Raw genomic sequence first — 19,775 nt, 5'->3', positions numbered from 1 at the left:
TATCCCCAAAAACATAATTTCACTTTTCCTTCAGGGTCATCAAAATTGAACAAACGTAGTTAAGTAGAATCATAATCTCATATGTCCCATAAGGAGATGAACTTTGTTAAACAGACTTCAGAGGTAAACTTAAGTCAGGTTACAGATTAAACTATATTTGGAGAATTCACAGTGGATTTATTGAAAGAGGAGATCTACCTGTCATGAAGAAAACTAAAGTCAGGGAACTCTCCCCTTACTCTAGCTAGGGGGACAACTAACTCTTTTTTTTTGTTCATTTTTTTGCTGCTATGCTTATTTTTTTTAAATTTTATTTAATTAGATGATTTAGAATATTATTCCATGGTTACAAGACTCATGTTCTTTCCCTTCCCTCTTCCCCTCCCCCTCCCTGGGTTCAACATGTGCCATTGATCAAGATCTGTTTCCATATTAATATTTGTACTAGGGTGACCTCATTTTGGGGAGCTTAAACTTTGACTTCTACCTGAGGAATGTCAAACAGTTAACATTATTCCATAAGTCATGCTTTGGTCAGGTCAAAGCCTTCTTTATTCTTTATCTTCATCATGACATCTAATTGCTCTGCTCCATAGTACTTTCTTAGCCTGTTACCTCTGCTGTCATTTCACTTTTCTCCTTCCTTCCTATTCTCCACTCAGTTTAACTCTATACTGTCTTGTTCAAATTCCTCTTCTCTGTATTCTTGCCATTTATCACTTACCAAACCATTTCCCTAGATCATCCCTTCTGCTCCTCCACTCCTATAAACATGCTATTGAATGGAGTCAGAGGGAGTCACATCACTGTTCTGACTGAGTCTATCTACCTTGCATTATTCTTATTTTTCTTCAATTGGGCTCTCCCTCCAGCAAGGCAAGCCTTATATTCATACCTAATTGAATTCCAATCTCACTCCCCAAGGAATCATTCCTAAACTTTTTTCATTTAAATCTCCTCTCTCTCCTTCCCTACTCTCTCAGCTGTAGAGCTTGCCTCTTACTTTACTGAGAAAATTGAGGCCATTAGCACTAAATTTCCTCTTCCTTATAATTAACTCAAAACCTCTTGATATTATCCTTCACTCTCTCCTTTCCTCTAGTCTCTGCTAATGAAATGACTCTTCTCTTTTTGCTCTGTTAATCTCTTCTTCCCTCCTGCTGTCTCTAGCAGATTACCCCCTCAGTCATCTTCTGATCTCTCTAATCTTCAATTTTTCTCAGTCAGTTTGTTTCTTCCCTATTTATATTATATATTCATCTCCTTCATCTTTAAAAAACTTCATTTTACAACTATACCTTCCAGCAATATTATCCTATATGTCTCCCTTTTTTTACTGCTTGTACTCTTGCCTCTCTGTTCTTCAACCTCCTGCAGTGTATCTTCTCAACTGAAACCACTTTTTACCAGTTACCAGTGATCTCAACTTTTCTAACTTTGGTCTTTTCTCAACCTTCATCCTTCTTGACTTCTCTACTGCATGTGGCACTGTTAAGCAACTCTTCCTTGTTATTCTGAGGGGTTTTTTTTGACATTGCTTTTCTTTCTTTGTCTTGCTTGTCAGCTCATGACTCATGTCATACCCAAGTGTGGATGTTCTCCACAGCTCTGTTCTGGACCCTTTCTTTCTATATTCTTTCTCTTGCTAAATTCATCAAAATTTATTATCCTTATTCAAGTCACTTAACATCTATATATTCAGTCTTAGTCTTTTTCGAGAATTTCAGTTCTGTGGCACCAACTCCCTCTTGGACATTTGAAACTATCTGTCTTGAAAACATCACAAATATATTACCCTTTAGACAGCCACCATCATACATCAGATGTTTGTCAGCTCCTTCCTAGAATATTGCAGTGGCTTCTCCTTGCCTCCAGGATCCCTACTTGAATCCACATGGTCTACACATAACTGCCAAAATGATTTTCCTCAAGTGTTGGTCAGTCTGTGTCATTCTCTAATCAATAAATTCGTTTGACTGTTAGAGCCCATCATAACTGTATTCAAACTGTCTTTCCAACCTCATTATGTATTATTCCCTCCCCAGTACTTTATAGCCAAAGTGACATTCTCTTTGTTCCTCATACCTGGCACTTTATCTCCTATCCCTGGGCCTTTATACTTCCCAACCTCCACAACTTCAGTGTATTTTTATCTCTTGATGTCTATTTCATAGACTTACTCTTATCTTTTCAGTAGCAGTTCAAATTCGACCTTCTTCCAAAGCAATTCCTTATTCTCCTAATTGCTAGCACAGTGGATAAACTACTGGGCATGGAGTCAGGAAGACCTGAGTTCACATCTGGTCTCACTTAATAGATGTATGACTTTGGGCAAGTCATTTAACCTTTGTTTGCCTAAGTTTCCTTCCTCATCTATAAAATGGGCATAATAATAGCACCTACCTCCCAGAGTTATTGTGAGGATCAAATGAGCTAATAACAATACAATGATCATTTACAGTTTAGTGATTGTAAAGTGTTTAGCACAGTGCTTGGCACATGGCAATGTTAATGTTAGCTATTTATTGTCGTTATGTATATATTGTTTGCTAATAAATTGTAAACTCCTTGAGAGAACATATTTTCTCATTTTTTGCATTTTTATCCCTGGTACCTAACGTAGTTTCTGGCATGTAGTAGGAACCTAATAAATGTTTATGGATTAATTTTTTGTCTGCTCTTGTTAAAGATGATCATTGCCCAACATTGGGATGGGTGCTCTGGATTAAGCTTAAAGATATGCAATATGTACAATAACATGCTTGGTCAGAAATACTGAATTTACTGAATTAAAGTTTTTTCCATTTCTTTCTAGAGCAAAAGATTGTCTGAAAGCCATAATGAAAAGAGTAAATCATAAGGTCCCTCATGTTGCTTTGCAAGCACTGACTGTAAGTTGAAACTAGTTCATTATTTGATGTGGATGTTAAATGTGTATATTTCTTTAAATTTTAGAAATTAAATTGCTATTTTAAAGTTATATTTTGAATATTATATTTCTTTTTAACAGCTTCTTGGAGCCTGTGTATCAAATTGTGGAAAGATATTTCATTTAGAAGTATGTTCTCGTGATTTTGCAACTGAAGTACGTGGTGTGATAAAAAACAAGGTAATTTTTTTAAGAAACAAGGCTTAAAGACACTGAAGTAAAATCAATTTTCTCCACCACCCAAAAAACATTTAAATCTCATAACTTCTACACATTTGGTGCATACCATCATTAAGGTAATTTTCACATGCCATAGATACACAACAAGAAGCCTCTTAATATTTATCTGTGTCAAAGACTTTAAGTTTATTTCCATCAGTGAGTAAAAAAATAGTATGTTTTAGTAATTCCTTAGCAAACATTAATTAAGCACCTACTATGTGCAAAACATTGTACTATGCATACTGAATTACAAAGATGAAAATCTTCATCGTCCCTTCTCTGATGAAACAATCTAATTTGAGTATGAAGCAAATGCTAGATATATACTAAGAAATCTGATGGAATATGAGGAGTGTCTAGACACAGAGCTCTGGGAGCATTTGCCAAAGGACTGATCACTTTCAACTAGTGGTATTAAGAAAGACTCTGTGTAGAGGAGGTAACTCCTGAGCTTGACTTTGAAGAAGAGAGAAGTCGCATCGGATAGAACTAAAGAGAGAATAAGTACCAGACATGAAGAATGGCCTGTTTGTATGTACCAAACTGGACATATCAGTCAGAGTCCTTGTTTTAATCCTACCTCTTAACATATCTAATGGTAATGGTGCAGAGAAATTGTTCCATAATTGTTTTGGGCAAACACCAAAAATTTTTCTCATATTAATATAATACAGCCCAGTAACATCATATATATTAAGTATTTTTTCTGGTAATGTGAATGTAAAGTGTAATTATAAGGAGATTACCATAAAAGATGCAGATTTCTTGTAATGAAACTTAAGAATTCATGTAATTTTGATAGGTACAACAACTGTTATTTTCAGTTGTTTGATTTTTAGCATAATGATTTGATGTACAGAGAATGTAGACTTAGAAACTTATTTAACGTTATATGATTCATTTTATCATTTGTAATTTAGGTATATATATATGCATATATATATATATATATGCTTTTGTTTTTAATCTTTGCTTTCCTATCACATAAAAGGCCCATCCAAAAGTATGTGAAAAGCTGAAATCTCTAATGGTGGAGTGGTCAGAAGAATTTCAGAAAGACCCACAGTTTAGCCTCATATCTGCAACTATTAAATCCATGAAAGAAGAAGGAATTACTTTTCCTTCAGCAGGATCACAGGTAAATCCAAAACTTGCTTTAGTGAGTTAAAGAACCTGTCTCATGTAAAAGCATAAAAATAGTTTAGAGGAATTGGAAAAATGTGTTAATTTTTTTGGGAAAAAACCCCAATTAATATTTATAAATGACAACTATGTTTAAAATGCTACATATGATAAAAAGAAAATTTAAGATAGCCCTGATTTCACAGAGTTTGTGATCTGATTGGGAGAGAGGTTATAGTCATATGAAAAGATAACTAATGATATAAATAAGTATACTACAATGAATTAGAGCCGTAGATTATGTTCGATTTAAAGAGTAAGAACACTTCAAACTGATACTCCAGGAAAATTTCACAAAGGATTTTATTTGGTGAAAGAATTGTATGAACATTGCTATATCAGACATGGCTGGTTGGCAGCCAAGTCAGTGTGCAGTGTGTACAGTTGATGAGTGAACTGTCAAGATAGAACAGAGAAAAGTAAAGACAGTAGTTATGATGAATTGGAAGAACAGAAAGGATAGAAGAACTGACAGTAAGTGTGAACAGAGACAATCCTAGAGGGAATGCGGATGGGGACAACTAGGTGACTCAGTGGATATAGAGTCAGGCCTATAGAAGAGAGGTGCTGGGTTTAAATCTGACCTCAATCACGTGGGTAAATTTATCAACCCCAATTTCCTAGCCCTTCCCACTTTTCTTGCCTTGGAAGTGATACTTAGTATTTTTTTTAAAGTTTTATTTAGTCAATTTAGAACATTATTCCTTGGCTACAAGAATCATATTCTTTCCCTCCCCTCTCCCCACCGCTTCCCATAGCTGATGCACAATTCCCCTGGGTTTTACATGTGTCCTTAATCAAAACCTGTATTCATGTTGTTGATGTTTGCACTAGGATGATCTCTAAGCAATTTATATTTTTGCAAATATCCATGTCACCAAGCTTGCCGTATTTATTGCCATATAATTGGGCATAATAGTTTTTAATGATTGCCTTAATTTCCTCTTCATTAGAGGTGAGGTCTCCCTTTTCATCTTGGATATTGTTACTTTGGTTTTCTTTATTTTTTAAAATTAGATTGACTAGTACTTTGTCTATTTTATTTGTTTTTTCAAAGTATCAGCTTCTAGTCTTGTTTGTTAGTTCTTTGAATTTCAGTTTTAATAATTTCTCCTTTAATTTTTAGGATTATCTGAGGATTTTTAATTTGTTCACTTTCTAGTTTTTTAATTTGCATGCCCAATTTATTGACCTCTGCCCTCCCTAATTTGTTAATATATGAACTCAAGGATATAAATTTCCCACTAAATACTGCTTTGGCTGTATCCCATAGTTTTTGAAAGGATATCTCATCATTATCATTTTCTTCAATGGAATTATTGTTTCTGTGATTTGTTCTTTAACTCATTTTGGAGAATTGTATTATTTAATTTCTAAGTAATTTTTGATTTGCCTCTCCATGTACCCTTACTAATTATTTTCAATGCATTGTGATCTGAAAAGGTGGCATTTATTATTTCTGCTCTTTTGCACTTGTTTGCAGTGTTTTTATGCCCTAGTACATGGTCAATCTTTGTGAATGTACCATGTGCTGCTGAAAAGACGGTGTATTCCTTTTTGTCCCTGTTTATTTTTCTCCATAACTCTAATTTTTCTAAGATTTCATTCACTTCTCTTACCTCTTATTTATTTTTTGGTTTGATTTCTCTAGTTCTGATAGAGGAGGTTCAGGTCTCCCACTAGTATAATTTTTCTGTCTATTTCTTGAGCTCCACTAGTTTCTCCTTTAGAAATTTGGATGCTATGTCATTTGGTGCATACATGTTGAGTACTGATTTTCTCATTCTTTATACTGCCTTTTATCATGATGTAATTACCTTCCCTATCTCCTTTGACTAGATCTATTTTTACTTTGGCTTTGTCAGATATCATAATTGCAAATCCTGCCTTCTTTTTTCTCAGTTGATGCCCAATAGATTTTGCTCCATCCCCTTACCTTTACCCTATATGTATCTACCTTCCTTGTATGTGTTTCTTGTAGACAACATATGGTAGGATCTTGGTTTCTAATCCATTCTGCTATTTGCTTGCATTTTATGGGTGAGTTCATTCCATTCACATTCAGAGTTATGATTACTAGCTGTGTATTTCCTTACATTTTGATTTCCACTCCTGGTCCTGCCCTTCTTCTTTCACTATTTCCTTCTATACCAGTGTTTTGTTTTTATTCAGTCCCCCTAATTCCCACACTTATTTTACTTCCCTTTCTACCCCCCCCCCCTTTCTTATTCCTTTTAGTCCTTTCTTATTCCCCTCTTTATTTTCTTTATGGTCTTTTTAAACTACCCCCCAACCCCTACCCTCTCCGTCCTTTGTATTGCTTCCCTCCCCACCAGTCGGTTTGTTACCCTTCTACTTCTCTGCCTCAATGGATTTGATTGTTCTCTCCTCTTTGAGTCAATTTCAGTGCACATAAGAATTAAGTATTTCCTATCTCCAATCTCTTTACCTTTCCAGTGTATTGGTGTTCTCCCCCACTCCTACCATGTGCTTCTTTATGATATATAAATTTACCCCATTTTGTTTCTTTTCCCATTTCTTAGTATTAACCTCTTTTCTTTTTACCTCTAGTTTTATATATATTTATGCATACATATATTTAATATACATATTTATGTCTTTGCATTTCATCCTATACAGTTTGTCAATGTTCCCTCTAAGTATAATTCTTCTAGCTCCCCAGGTGATAACAATTTTTAAGAGTTTCCAATATCCTCTTTCTTGTAGGGATATGATGCTTAGTATTGATTGTAAACAGAAGGTAAGAATTAAAAAAATAAATAAAAGGAATGAGGTTAGAGGGAGAGGTGAAAGAACAGGAGATTATAAACAGCAATTTTAGAGTTCTGACGTACCAAAATTATGAGTGATGGTGAGATATGGTCCTTTTGAGTATGTGTCTGTGGATATCTTGGGATTTAAAAGTTTGGTGAACAGGAGTCCAGGATGTTTGAGGAAGCATCTTCTTTCTGACTTCAGGCTTGGTTTGAAGCCTGATTCTACAGACTGTTGTGTTGCTTTGTGCTCTTCCCATGTATTAAGTTCTATCTTCTCACCCACTCATCTTTCCACATTTTCAAGTACATTGAAGGTAGGACATTCTAGTATAGATATTATTTTAGGACTTCATGGACTATATAATACCATTTTAGAATTAAGGAATTATAAACAAATGGTGTTAAAATTTTAGACATTCTGCAAATGCAGACATTTGAAATGCACAAAGATATAGTTATATGTTATAAGGTATTCCATGTATTTGAATTTTTCATATCATGGAAGCTTTACTTCATTAAGGCTCAAATTATGTTTATTTTAGTCATCTACTATCAAAATATTCCCAAAAATATATAACTTTTTGTCTTCTTAAAGAGAAAATAATGGAATCTTTTCAAACTAACTCAGAGACATCATTATGAATATGAATTGTTGTACAATGAGTCCCTAGGAACTATTGAGATTTACAGTTGTTTGCTGTTATCCAAGTGACTCCAGCTGGGTTGGTTTTTGCCTCATGTTTGTTTTTTATTCTTTCTCTTTCTTTCTAAGACTGTCTGCTACTGCTTCAGTGGACTTTTTCTGGTAGTTTTGTAACTTCTTTCTGATCTCACCACTGGGACATATCCTGAATGCTAACTTCATGCAAAGCATATTAAGTATATATGGAGTATAATACAAAGTCTCTTCCCTCCAGGAAATTAGTTTTCTAATTGAAAATTTTTACTTATTATTATAGGGTAGCAATTTGGATTATTGATCATGTTTTAGAGTTGTACTGGAAAATGTCATTGTCAAGGATTTAATTTGTAATGAAAAAATGATTTAGGAATGGCAAATTAAAAAAAAGCAATAGATGCGAGTAATTTATGGGTCTTTGATTTTTGTTTTAAAAGTAGCTGTGTTTATTTTGCCTTTGTCTTTATAGACACTTTCAAATGCTGCCAAGAATGGTACATCATCCAACAAAAATAAAGAAGATGAAGATATAGCCAAAGGTGAATTAATAGGAATGTATGATTCTTTATTAACATTTTCATTTTTGCTGTTTTAAAGTTCCTGTTTTCTTTGAGACAGCATAAATAGGTCATTGGACTTAGAATAAAGAATATGGGGTTCAAATCTTGCTCAGATACAAGACAGCTGTGTGACCCTGGTCAAGTTACCTAACCTTTCTATGCCTCAGTTTTCTTCTGTAAAAAAGAAATAGTTGTAGGTGTTATTCTTTAACTTCCTCTTTTAAGTCTAGAAATCTACAAAATGGTAGTTTTAATAAAGCTGCACATGGACCCAAAAATAGTGATCTCTACAGCTGGAAAGAGAAATGACTTGAATAAAAAATTGAGCCCCATTATATTTGTCAGCAAGGTTGATTTCATTGTTTAGTGTGGTACCTTCAGATAGCTTACATTTTACTCATTATATTCCAGTATGCCTAATATGTTAGTGTCTTTGTTATCACTTTATTCCTGATTTTATCAACACCAGCATTTTATTTCCGATAAAATGAGTAACAGTTTTCAGCTTTATGAGCTGCCAATGGATATCTATTGTATGGAAAATTATTTGGACTCACAGTAACAAAATCCATCTCATTTTTAAAAATTGGGATCTTACTTGTTAAGCCAGTTATCATCAAGTGATTCTTTTAGTAGTTTCTCTGTCTGAAACTTCATTGTTAGTTAGCTAGACCCAGAAACACAGCATGATTCTGGTTAAACATAAAAGGTGTGTGAAACCACCTAGTTTTTATTTTTAGACTTCATTGTGTTCGTGAATTACAGAATGTTAATTGTTTTTTATTTTACGTTTTCCAAACTAGCTATTGAATTATCTTTGCAAGAGCAGAAGCAACAGCACACAGAAACAAAATCCTTATATCCATCTGCAGAAATTCAGTTGAATAATCATAAAGTTTCCAAAAAAGTCAGAGCCTTATATGATTTTGAAGCAGTTGAAGACAATGAACTCACCTTTAAAAGTGGTGAAATTATTATTGTTTTGGATGACAGGTATGTTTTAAATCCTTTTTATTTCTGAATTGTGTAGAAGCATTTGTAAGACAGAAAACTTGGGTTTTCAGTTCTCTGAATTTGGATATAACAGTTTAGCAAGTTGCAGGCTCTATTTTAGTTTCTTTTTAAGAAAAGGGGATCTAATGATGCATTTCTCTCTTACAAACAATAATGTCCTTGTAAAACATTTTTAGTTGTTGAATGAAAAAATAGAATGTAAATATGAAGTAATTTGTGGCTACAAAAGTGCAAAGATATGGACCAACTACATATATATTGGGAATTCTGCAGTCAAAAATACTTGGCAGAAAACTTAAGAAAAGGAAGTGTAGATGGAGAAATTGATGTATATTGGAACAAATTCCATTGTTTATTTTTGCTTTGGGAATATATATTTTAGTAGGAACATGATTTTATCTCCTAACATTAAATAGTGAAAATGATCTACTTTTAACGATGGGTTGAATTTCGACAGAAGAGCATAGTTAGTTTGACTAAAAGGGAGGTTTAAAGGTTCTAGATGCCAGAATGAGGAATTTGGATTTTATTTAGTAGATAGTTTTGAGTTGAGGAATAACTTTATATGAGCTGTCCTTGAATGTACAGTATTTTCTTCACACAACTTAATCATTTTTCCATATGTGTAAAATGTTCTCTTATCTAGCATACAAGATCCTAAAAAATAAATGCTGTATTTTAACATCTGTAATTGTGGAATAATATATTCAAGTTATCATTGTGTCCTTGAGGAAATTTTAACTAATCTTAAAAATAAAAATTGACAATTACCTGCCCAATCATTTTGAATTTCTCTTCAAAAATGAGTAACATTCAAATGCTGCTTGATTTCAAAGACCAATCAAGCCCAGAAAAAAAAAAGTCAGGGAACAGATGAGGCACCTACAGAATATGGAATATTTTATGCATCATCTTATTTGAGTTTTGTTCAAAATTTTCTCTGTTACAAGGAAAGATTCATTTGGGGGAGGAAGAGTATGTTGAGAAATAATTCTAATGTTTAATGAAGGGATAAATAGAATTTGACTATTTTACATTCATCTTTAGAATTTTTTAGGTGAAATTCTCTTTCATTGTATTGAAAGTTGGTATATGTTAACAGTATCCACTAAATCTAGTATCATAGTATGTAAATCACTATTTCCAATAGATTTTTAAAAAATAATTATATTTCAATTCTACTTAATGTTATTATGAACAAATTAGGGCAAAGCACTAGTAACATTCCTTGTTTTTACTATTTTATTTTTAGCGATGCCAATTGGTGGAAAGGAGAAAATCATAGGGGAGTAGGACTATTTCCATCAAATTTTGTATCACCTAATTTAAACATAGAATCTGAGATAGGTAAGTTAAATGTTATAAAAAAAATTTTAACTCTGTTTCTTTTTTTAATATTGTTAATTGCCACTATAGTTTTTATTATGAAGTATATTAGTATTTGATATCTTTTAAATCTAACATTTCAGACATTAAAATTTGATCTAATTATTATCTAGGGATTGCTACTATCCTAGCTCAGTTTTTGTTAGGATGAACTCACAATAGACTATCTTTGTTTTTATAGTTCTCTTAGAATTTTGTTCAGACATTAATTTTTTAAAGCATATATGTTAAGGATTGAAAATTATGCAGAATTTTTAATTGTAAAGGTATCTATATCAGGATTTAACTATAGAAGAGCACAGTATGTTATAATAAGACTGATTTATATGTATGTAAATAAATGAATAAGTAAATAAAGAAAAATTTGGTAATGGTTGTATTTTAGACTTTCCTTAGAAATGGACAGATATAACTTTAAATAAATAGATTAAATGTTATTTGAATAGCTTATTTATTGTAAATTTTTGCCCTGGATAATTTGTATGAGTTAATTTTTTAACTTTTGGCTAGCCTCACTTATAGTAAATAAATTTGTGGATGTAAAGAAGTCTTGATTATCCCCTACTCTTTTGAATCTTCAACTTCTCACTATTAACAAACTACTTCTCTTATGCCTTCAAACATGCGCAAATCTTTCCCTAATTTTAACAAACCTTTACCATGTCTTCAAGTAACTTTCAAGTGCAAACCATGCAACTCCCTCACTCAATTAGCTCTAAGCGACTTCCTGTTTGTTCTTAGATGAAATATAAACTCCTCTGTTCATCTTTCAAATTCCTTCACGAGCCAAACCCAACTTACCTTTCCAGCCCCAGTGTACATCATTTTCCATCTCTTATTCTTCATTCTAGGCAAATTAGACTTCTCTCTGTTTCTCACATTCAGTACTGCCCCCTTTCTCTGTACCATGCCTAGAATGTACTCTTTGTGCCTCACAGAGGAACCTTTCTCTTAAGGTACAGTCCAGGCATCATCTGCTACATGAAGCCTTTCCTGATTCCCTAATTGTTAATTTTCTTCCTCTTTAACTACTTTGTATTTAATTTGTGTGTGTGTGTGTGTGTTTGTATTTTGACTGTGTTTGTGCTACATATGTTTCTATATTTACTTAATTTTTCCCCTGTTAGAATACATTCATTTCAAGAACATTTATTATTTGTTTTTAAATCTCATGTTTGGCCATGTAGGTGCTTGATAAATATTTGCTGCTATCAATCATCAGTCAATAAGCATTTATTAGACTCCTTACATGTTAGGCTCTGTGCTAGAGAATGCAAGAAAGGCAAAAGAGAATCCTCAAGGAGTTCACAGTCCAGAAACAAAAGCAAACAAATATGTACAGACATATTATATACAGGATGAATTGGCAATAAAAGGCATTGGAATTAAAAGGGCTTGAGAAGGGCTAAGATTAAATTGTGTAAGATTAAAATTAAATATCCAAATACTCTAAGTATTTTTAATAAGATTTATTAATAATAATAATTCAAAGTAAAGGGAATTAAAGTGAGAGAGCGTGGGAAAAAAAGACCCCCAAGGCCATGGTTACAGAAACTTAACAATAAAACATAGACACCTACTTGAGGATGCAGAGGAAAGGAATTCTGGGAAATAGTAGAGGAATTCTGGGGAATGTAGTCCTGGGGTACAAAATTCCAACTACACAATTGTAACATTTTCAGTTGTATAAAAAGAATCCAAATTACTGCCCATATCAGTATTAACTTATTTCATATACACATTAACCAGTATTGATTGGGAAATAAAATTTCTTTGGTTTCCACTTTTAGAAATTTAGTTTTTATAGGAATAAATTAATGAATATAATTACCAAAATTAATTTTAAAGAAATAAAAAATTGATTCATTTTTCTGTAGCAGCTGTGGACAGAACAAATGTAATTGATGATACTGCAGAAGAAATTAGAAAATCGGAACCTGAACCAGTTCATATAGATGAGGTAGAGTCTTTCTAATCATCATTTTTTATATGTGTTTTCTATCGCTTAAATTCCCTTAAAGCATCATCTTTCTGTTTTTAAGGATAAGATGGATAAAGCACTGCAGCTACTTCAGAGTAAAGATCCTACAGATTCAAAACCAGATTCCCAAGACTTGCTGGACTTAGAAGGTATTTAATAAATATTAGAAAAGAATTTAGCTTGAGAAAAAGAGCTTGGATATTGAGTGTTATGGTGTCTTGTTTTTTCTTATTTGTGTATGCTACTAGAGATATGAGTTAACTTTCAAAGATGGGGATGATGAGAATAGGGTAGCATAATAACACCAACATCACTCTGAGGTAACCATCATATGTAGATATACTCAAGAAGAAGGACTAACTTATACTTGCCCTTTGACCTTTCAGTAAGTTTTCCTAGAGAGATTGGATGTCATAAAAGAGTAGAGAAAGGAGTGATTGAAGGGGAGATAGTTTTAAGAACTCTTGGACCTGAGGGCAGCTGGATGGCTCAGTGGATTAGAACCAGACTCAGAGATGGGAGTTCAAATGGGTTCAAATGTGACCTCATATAGTTCCTAGCTATAGCTATATGGACCTGGGCAAGTCATTTAACTCCCATTGCCTAGCCCTTACCGCTCCTCTGCCTTAGAACCAATGCACAGTATTGAGTGTAAGACGGAAGGTAAGGGTTTAAAAGGAAGGGAAAAATGAAATGTTGGTCCTTTTATAGCCAAGAACTTGAAGGTCAAAGAAGTACTTGATCCATTTCAAATTCTGTCATTTCCTTAGGAAAACTTCATGCTTTACTTTACAAAATTTTTTGAGGGGTAGAGGTTGGGAAGTAGTGAATGTGTGAGATAAATTACATTTTGATTTTGGCATATGGTATTTTGTAAGCTCATTTTAATTTTCTTTTGGAAAAAAATAATCTATGGTGTATATATAAATGAGCAGTTTTTTTAGTAGCTGGAACTCTCCTTATGAGTAACAGAATATTGTTTCAGTTATTGGAGAAATGTGAAATTGTTTGAATAATCAGTATTATTCATAAATGTGATAGTAAAAGAATTTTGTAGCTCAACTGAACAAGTTTGCCTTCATGATTGTGTTTTTGTTTGTTTTTGCACTGTGACTCAGGTTTCTTCATTTACTTAGATAGAATGTCTTCCAAAATGTTTTTGAAATTTGGGGATGATTCCAAATTTTACATTTTATAAGACCAGTTAATAATCCTTAACTAAATTAAATTATAAGGTGGTGATATTTTACTTTTAATTCTGGCCTGGCTTTTGTGTCATACTGTATAGATATTGGAGGAACATAAGAATTAATTAGTTGTTCTGTAATCTTTTCTTGAATTTAGAATTGGAAGACAAGTTTAATTCTGTGTGTATTTTATAGTCTATTATCAAAAAAGTTTGAAAACTTGTTTGACTTGGGCACATTCAAAGATTTATAAGTGTCCTTCTATTTACAGATGTCTGTCAACAGATGGGCCCTATGATAGATGAAAAACTTGAAGAGATTGATAGGTAAGCCACACTTATTGGAATCTGTCCTGTCAAAATTGAAAGCATAATTTTTTTGTTTCATTGGTATTTGGCAGAACATTCAACTGAGAAAAATGCATTTCTAAAGTCATCTTTCAGTTAGCCATATTTATGTGAGGGTATATAAACATAGAACCCTTTGATTCTGTCAAAACTTTTCATTGATTCTTTCCATTGTGATTAGAATCAGGAATCTTTGTTATCTTGCTAATTAAAAAAGAGCACAATTAGGATAACACTGTTCCTTGTGTTCTTTTTTGGTACTGGGGTAGAAATGGGTAATGAGCAGTGAAGGATAAAGAGGGGACTCGTAAAAATTAGTAGTAGACAAAGGAATTATAATGAGAAGTTAGGTAGACACTGGTTTGTTATATAGTACTTAAGTTTCAGTTAGCATTTTCCTACATTTTGCCAATTTTTATAGTGATAAGAGAGATTTTATAAAATCCAGGGAAAAAGTAAAATCCTATTCATTCCCTGTTGTTATTCCTCTTCATTGATTTTATCTCACGGCATTATCCCTTGTAGTCCCTCCTGCATTCTACTTTGTCTTACAGTGTGGAGAATATTATAATTGTTCCATTAAAGGTGCAAAATTGGGGATGAAAAAAACTTCAAAGAAAGTTGCATAAGCAGAAGGATAAAATTAAAGGATATAGGTTCACATTCTGCCTTTGACATACCTCTGTGATTTTTTTTAGGCTTTAGTTCCCTTGTCTTTAAAATGAGGGTGTGGGACTAGATAAGAACCTTTACAGCCCTAGATCTGTGATCTTATGATGGTTTAAAAATGGAATAAACAAGAATTGACTCAATCCTTAGCAATTTCAATTTTCCAGTACATTATTAATATTGACAATAAAATATAGTAACAAAATTCTGAATGCTGAAGGTAGACTTTGCTACAAGGGCAGTGAAAATTTTTCTTTGGATTTTCTGTAATATTGGAAAACCAATGGCTTTGGAAGTCCTATACTTTTCTTTATAAACTGGTAGTGTTGTTATCTGCCAGTTTTAACATTGTTACCATTTAGAAGCAAGTATTGATTGTTTACTTGCATGTAATTGATAATTAAGATTCAATTAGTGAATAGTTCTAAAGTTTTAATTTCTTGGATAAGAGCTGTTATAAAGTACAGATTTCAATCAGCTCACTATCATGGTCCTTTTAGACCAGTTAACAGTTCTTTCTTTCACAACCAGTCTCCTCAAAATGTTTGCTTTACAAGAGGTTACTAATTCAAAATATTTGCTTTACAAGAGATTACTAAATGAGAAAACAATCTCTCCCAACTTCTAAAAGAAAGAATATAAAATGTATATAGTGATGATCAATTATTTCTATTGAGAGTATTAAGTGTTAATTTAAAATTTTTATTATATTGCTATGGGGAATATAAAGATAAGCATTGGTTAACTCTGGTCATCAGACACTGACATTCTAGCAGGAGAGATAATTTGTTTACAAATAGTTGTTATACAAGGTAAATAGTACCATAGGTATAGTACTGTATGAGCTCCTTAGGCAGAAAAATTACATTTCTGGGAAAAATGGAGAGGATTTTATGGAGAAAGTGGTATTCAGACTTGGCCTGAGAAGATGAGTAGAATTTGGATTCTCCTCACAAAAAATGGGAGAGAAAGGACATTCTATACAGAAGGAATGGTGTTTGTTAGCCAAGGCATGGAAGCAGGATGAGAGAGAACCCTTAAGTAAATTGGTTTGGCTGGAGTATATGAATGGGAGTCCTGGGAGATAACACTTAAAAGGTAAATCATAAGAACCCTTGAAGGTTTTCCAATACAAACATTCAATCAGTTCTGTGCTTTAGAAAGGTTATTTAAGCAGCAATATACAAGCTAGATTGGAGGGGAAAGAGTCAAAGAGACCAGTTTAGGAGACTTTCGAATCATAGATTCTCAGAAATAGATGAGACCTCAAATGTTATCTAATGCCATTCTAAAGCTTGAGTCTCTCCAGAAATCATTGATCTATACTATCCCAGCCTAGGATTTGCAGTAAAGGAAGAGGAATACTACCTCTAAAAGCAGATCATTCTCTCTTGGGACAGCTCTTAATTTTTATAAAAGTTCTTCCTTGTAATTGAGTTGAATTTCCCTTCTATAATAGTTTACAGAAGAGATAATGTAACTAAGTAGTGGAAATGATGAGTCAGGCTTAGATGAAAGTGATAGTGAGGAATCAACAAGATATGCTGACTGACTAAATGTAGGAATGAGGAAGAGGGAGATGTTAAAAGATGAGTATTGAGATTTGAAACTGCATGATTGGAAGGACCATGATTCAATTAAAAGAATCAAAACAAGCCTTATATTTTAGAAGCTTCATTTTGGATTTGTTGAATTTGAGGTACTAGCAGGAAGGGAATCAAAAATAAGCCAACCAGAAGAAGGTTAAAAATGTGGGGTTTTAGCCCTGGGGAGATATTGGGGTCCTATATGATGTAATTATAGGATATGAGCAAGAAGGAGAAATAATGTTAATAATTTAAAATGGTATAGGCTAAAAAAAATCAATCAAGATTTAGCTAAATTGGATAAGAAAGAAAGCAATTAGTTCAACTCTGCCATACATCTTTGCCACTGCTCCTCCACTTTTACCCTTGATTTTACTTGAGTCCCTCACCTCACTGACACACACCATTTTCATTTCTTTACCTTCTATCCAAAGGCTTAACCATCCTTTAGTAGACAGCTCATGTCCTACCTCCATGAAGTATTCCCTTACTACTACATATTGTAATTTGGACACTATACATTTCTTATCTACTTTGTGTTTTTTTATATGCAGGTGGTTAGAAAAAGTTCTTTTACAATAGTGTAAATTTTCATAAGGAATTATGGTAGTTTTCAGGGCGGTTATCATTTGTATATATCATTTGCATATAGGACAATTTGGAAAACCAGGTCATCAAAAGGAACTCTGTTTTTTATTTCCCCCATTTAGAACTTATGCTCGACATCTTTCATGATGCTCTTTTGAATACTTTTGACATACAAATATTAACAGATTGCTTGATGTCTACAAATTAAACTGTAAAATTTCAATAATATATTTATGGAAGAGAAAGAGAATCTGTGAAGCTTCCTTTTATATTACTGAGTCAAAAACTTTCCTTAAAATCCATCAACAAAAATAATAGCTAAGGTTTGCAAAACATGTTATATTGGTGATCTCATTTGATATACCTTCTAAGTTATTATAAGGGAAGTTCTTTGCAGACATAAATGATTATTATTTTTCCTGCTTAGTTATAGATGATTCTCATTAAGATTTCTGAAGGTGAGAAAGTAGCCTTATGGGTTAGTTGCAAAAGAACCCCCTGAAATTCTTGCAATCTATGAAATTCACATATACTTGTGGAAATTCAGGCACATGAACTGTGATAGACACTAATGCCTTGAATGAAGCCATTTAACTTCATAGGGTACCTAAATCATTTTTCTCTTTGTTTTGGGAGAAAATAGACCACATTATTTGCTTATTGTGATATGGGTGTGTCTCTACATGTATATGTCTAGTCATATCCTGATTTTGCTCAAAATTTACACTGAAATTGGGCTATTCATCTAAGATTAGATAAATCCAGAACTGAAATTTTTTTTGGACTATTTAAGTTAAAATAATAAATATAACATTATCCCACTTTTACACTTAATGAATGCTAAAAGGGAGCTGTTGCTATTTGCCCTCGAGTAAGAGGAGAATCTACCCTTCATATAAATTGACAAGACTGGATTTGACTGTGGAATAAAAACTGCCTACATTTGAGGATTTGATTACAGTAGGAATTTTTTATGCATTCTTAATTCTTCACCAGATGAAAGAAATAAAAAAAGAAACTTCTCACACAGTAACAAAAAAACAGATAGCAGATTCACTTAATTAGGGTCTTGTTTTCACCTTCATTATTAGAATTAATCCCTTATTTCAGATGTGATAATACACTAATAGATGAACCACTAATAGTTAATAAATGAAAACGTATTTGTATTTCATAAGTATGTTTTCATTTTACATGTATTTCATTTCATACCAGGGGCCAAGGCTCATCCTGTTCTACCTTGTTTTGGGATTGTAATAAAGAAAAGGAAGCGTTTATTAAACCATCAAATGATTGTTCCTAACAGAATTGTCATCTAAAACTTGTTATAAATAATATAAAATATTTGTGATAACAGAAGAATAAATTGATTATGGTCGCTTAGGAATTTGCCATACTATTAAATCATATCTCCACCTAATTATTATGTTATGAGAGACTATAGTTTTTAAGGCACAAAATACTCTCCAGAATTAGATATTTTAAGAACTGAAAATTGTCGATGAGTTATTTTTTTCTCCTTATTTTCTTACTGACTTAAGACTTTTTTAACTGTACTAAGTTTTAAAAATAAATTATGTAGCAGATTAAGGAGATTCATACAGCACCTTTTTTTCCTTTTTTTTTTCTAAAATAGGAAACATTCAGAATTATCTGAATTAAATGTAAAAGTTCTAGAAGCTTTGGAACTATACAATAAGTTGGTGAATGAAACACCTGTGTATTCAGTGTACTCAAAGCTTCATCCTCCAACACATTATCCACCTACATCAGCTGGGGTTCCAGTACAAGTGAGTATACCTTGGGAGGGGGTCACTTATTTATCTGTTTTGTTTTTGCTTTAAAGGCAGGCCAGTTTTTAAGACTATGCAGTGTTAAATTGTATTGACTGGATGCATTTTTTAAAATTTAGAGCTAGATAGTAAGATTTTATTAGTGCTTATTAGATTTCTGAATTTAAAAAAACTTAAAATGTGGAAAGGATTCCTTTGATTTACTAAATATAACTGCTGCACAAACAGTTTTCGGGTATTTGTAAATGTACTGATGGACCAGGGTAAATTGTCAACTTTGCAAATAAATAAACACTCAAATAAACAATAAAAATTTAAAGTTATTAGACTTGTTAACACAACTTGGAGTAAAGAAACAAGTTGTGAGACTTTAAAATGTCACTAGCTACATGAATTTCATAAGTAATCCCCTTGTAAAGATTTTCAAGCAAATAGAATTAGTTATTGCATTCAGAGTGAGCTCAGAGACAAAAATACATGTTATTTTACTAAAACAAAAATGGAAATCTTCAGACACTAAGGAGAAAAGGTAGAATGTAGTTACATAATATAGGTGCATTTTACATGACTGTTAATTGTTTAGTGAAAAAAGAATAGTAACTATGGTAACTGCCACATCATAAAAGATGCACTTAACCAATATGTCATGCCCTGAATTTTTGAAAATGATGAAAAGATTCATTACATTTGTGGGTGGAAAAGAGTTCTAAGTGCAAAAGACATCTGGAACTTATTCAGTGTTACAATTGTCTCTCAAAGATGATGTTTGTTGCTATTAGAAAAATGAAACAGAATGGAGTTGTCTACACTGTTGTTGGATAAAACTGTATCATTTTTATAACCATCAATCCCTGAAAAGGAATGTTTTCTAATCT

General features: G+C 32.7%; 1 protein-coding gene across 2 annotated transcripts in view; it reads left to right on the top strand.

The window, feature by feature from the left end:
* Nucleotides 1-19,775, top strand: part of STAM2 (signal transducing adaptor molecule 2) — a 51,274-nt gene that overhangs the window by 23,654 nt on the left and 7,845 nt on the right. Inside the window, exons 3-12 of one of the 2 annotated variants that reach the window (XM_007494158.3) lie at nucleotides 2,816-2,891; nucleotides 3,011-3,109; nucleotides 4,143-4,289; nucleotides 8,259-8,328; nucleotides 9,153-9,342; nucleotides 10,616-10,710; nucleotides 12,630-12,709; nucleotides 12,792-12,879; nucleotides 14,189-14,243; nucleotides 18,744-18,897. In XM_007494158.3, the coding sequence (XP_007494220.1) occupies nucleotides 2,816-2,891; nucleotides 3,011-3,109; nucleotides 4,143-4,289; nucleotides 8,259-8,328; nucleotides 9,153-9,342; nucleotides 10,616-10,710; nucleotides 12,630-12,709; nucleotides 12,792-12,879; nucleotides 14,189-14,243; nucleotides 18,744-18,897 (1,054 nt within the window). Of the gene's footprint in view, nucleotides 1-2,815; nucleotides 2,892-3,010; nucleotides 3,110-4,142; nucleotides 4,290-8,258; nucleotides 8,329-9,152; nucleotides 9,343-10,615; nucleotides 10,711-12,626; nucleotides 12,710-12,791; nucleotides 12,880-14,188; nucleotides 14,244-18,743; nucleotides 18,898-19,775 lie in introns of both variants that reach the window. The other variant, XM_001372675.5, reaches the window with a different exon arrangement.

Source organism: Monodelphis domestica, chromosome 4 (genome assembly GCF_027887165.1).
Source record: "Monodelphis domestica isolate mMonDom1 chromosome 4, mMonDom1.pri, whole genome shotgun sequence".
Taxonomy (NCBI): Eukaryota; Metazoa; Chordata; class Mammalia; order Didelphimorphia; family Didelphidae; genus Monodelphis; species Monodelphis domestica.
The sequence above is the reverse complement of the archived record's forward strand: the minus strand, read 5'-3'. Positions and strand labels throughout refer to the sequence as shown.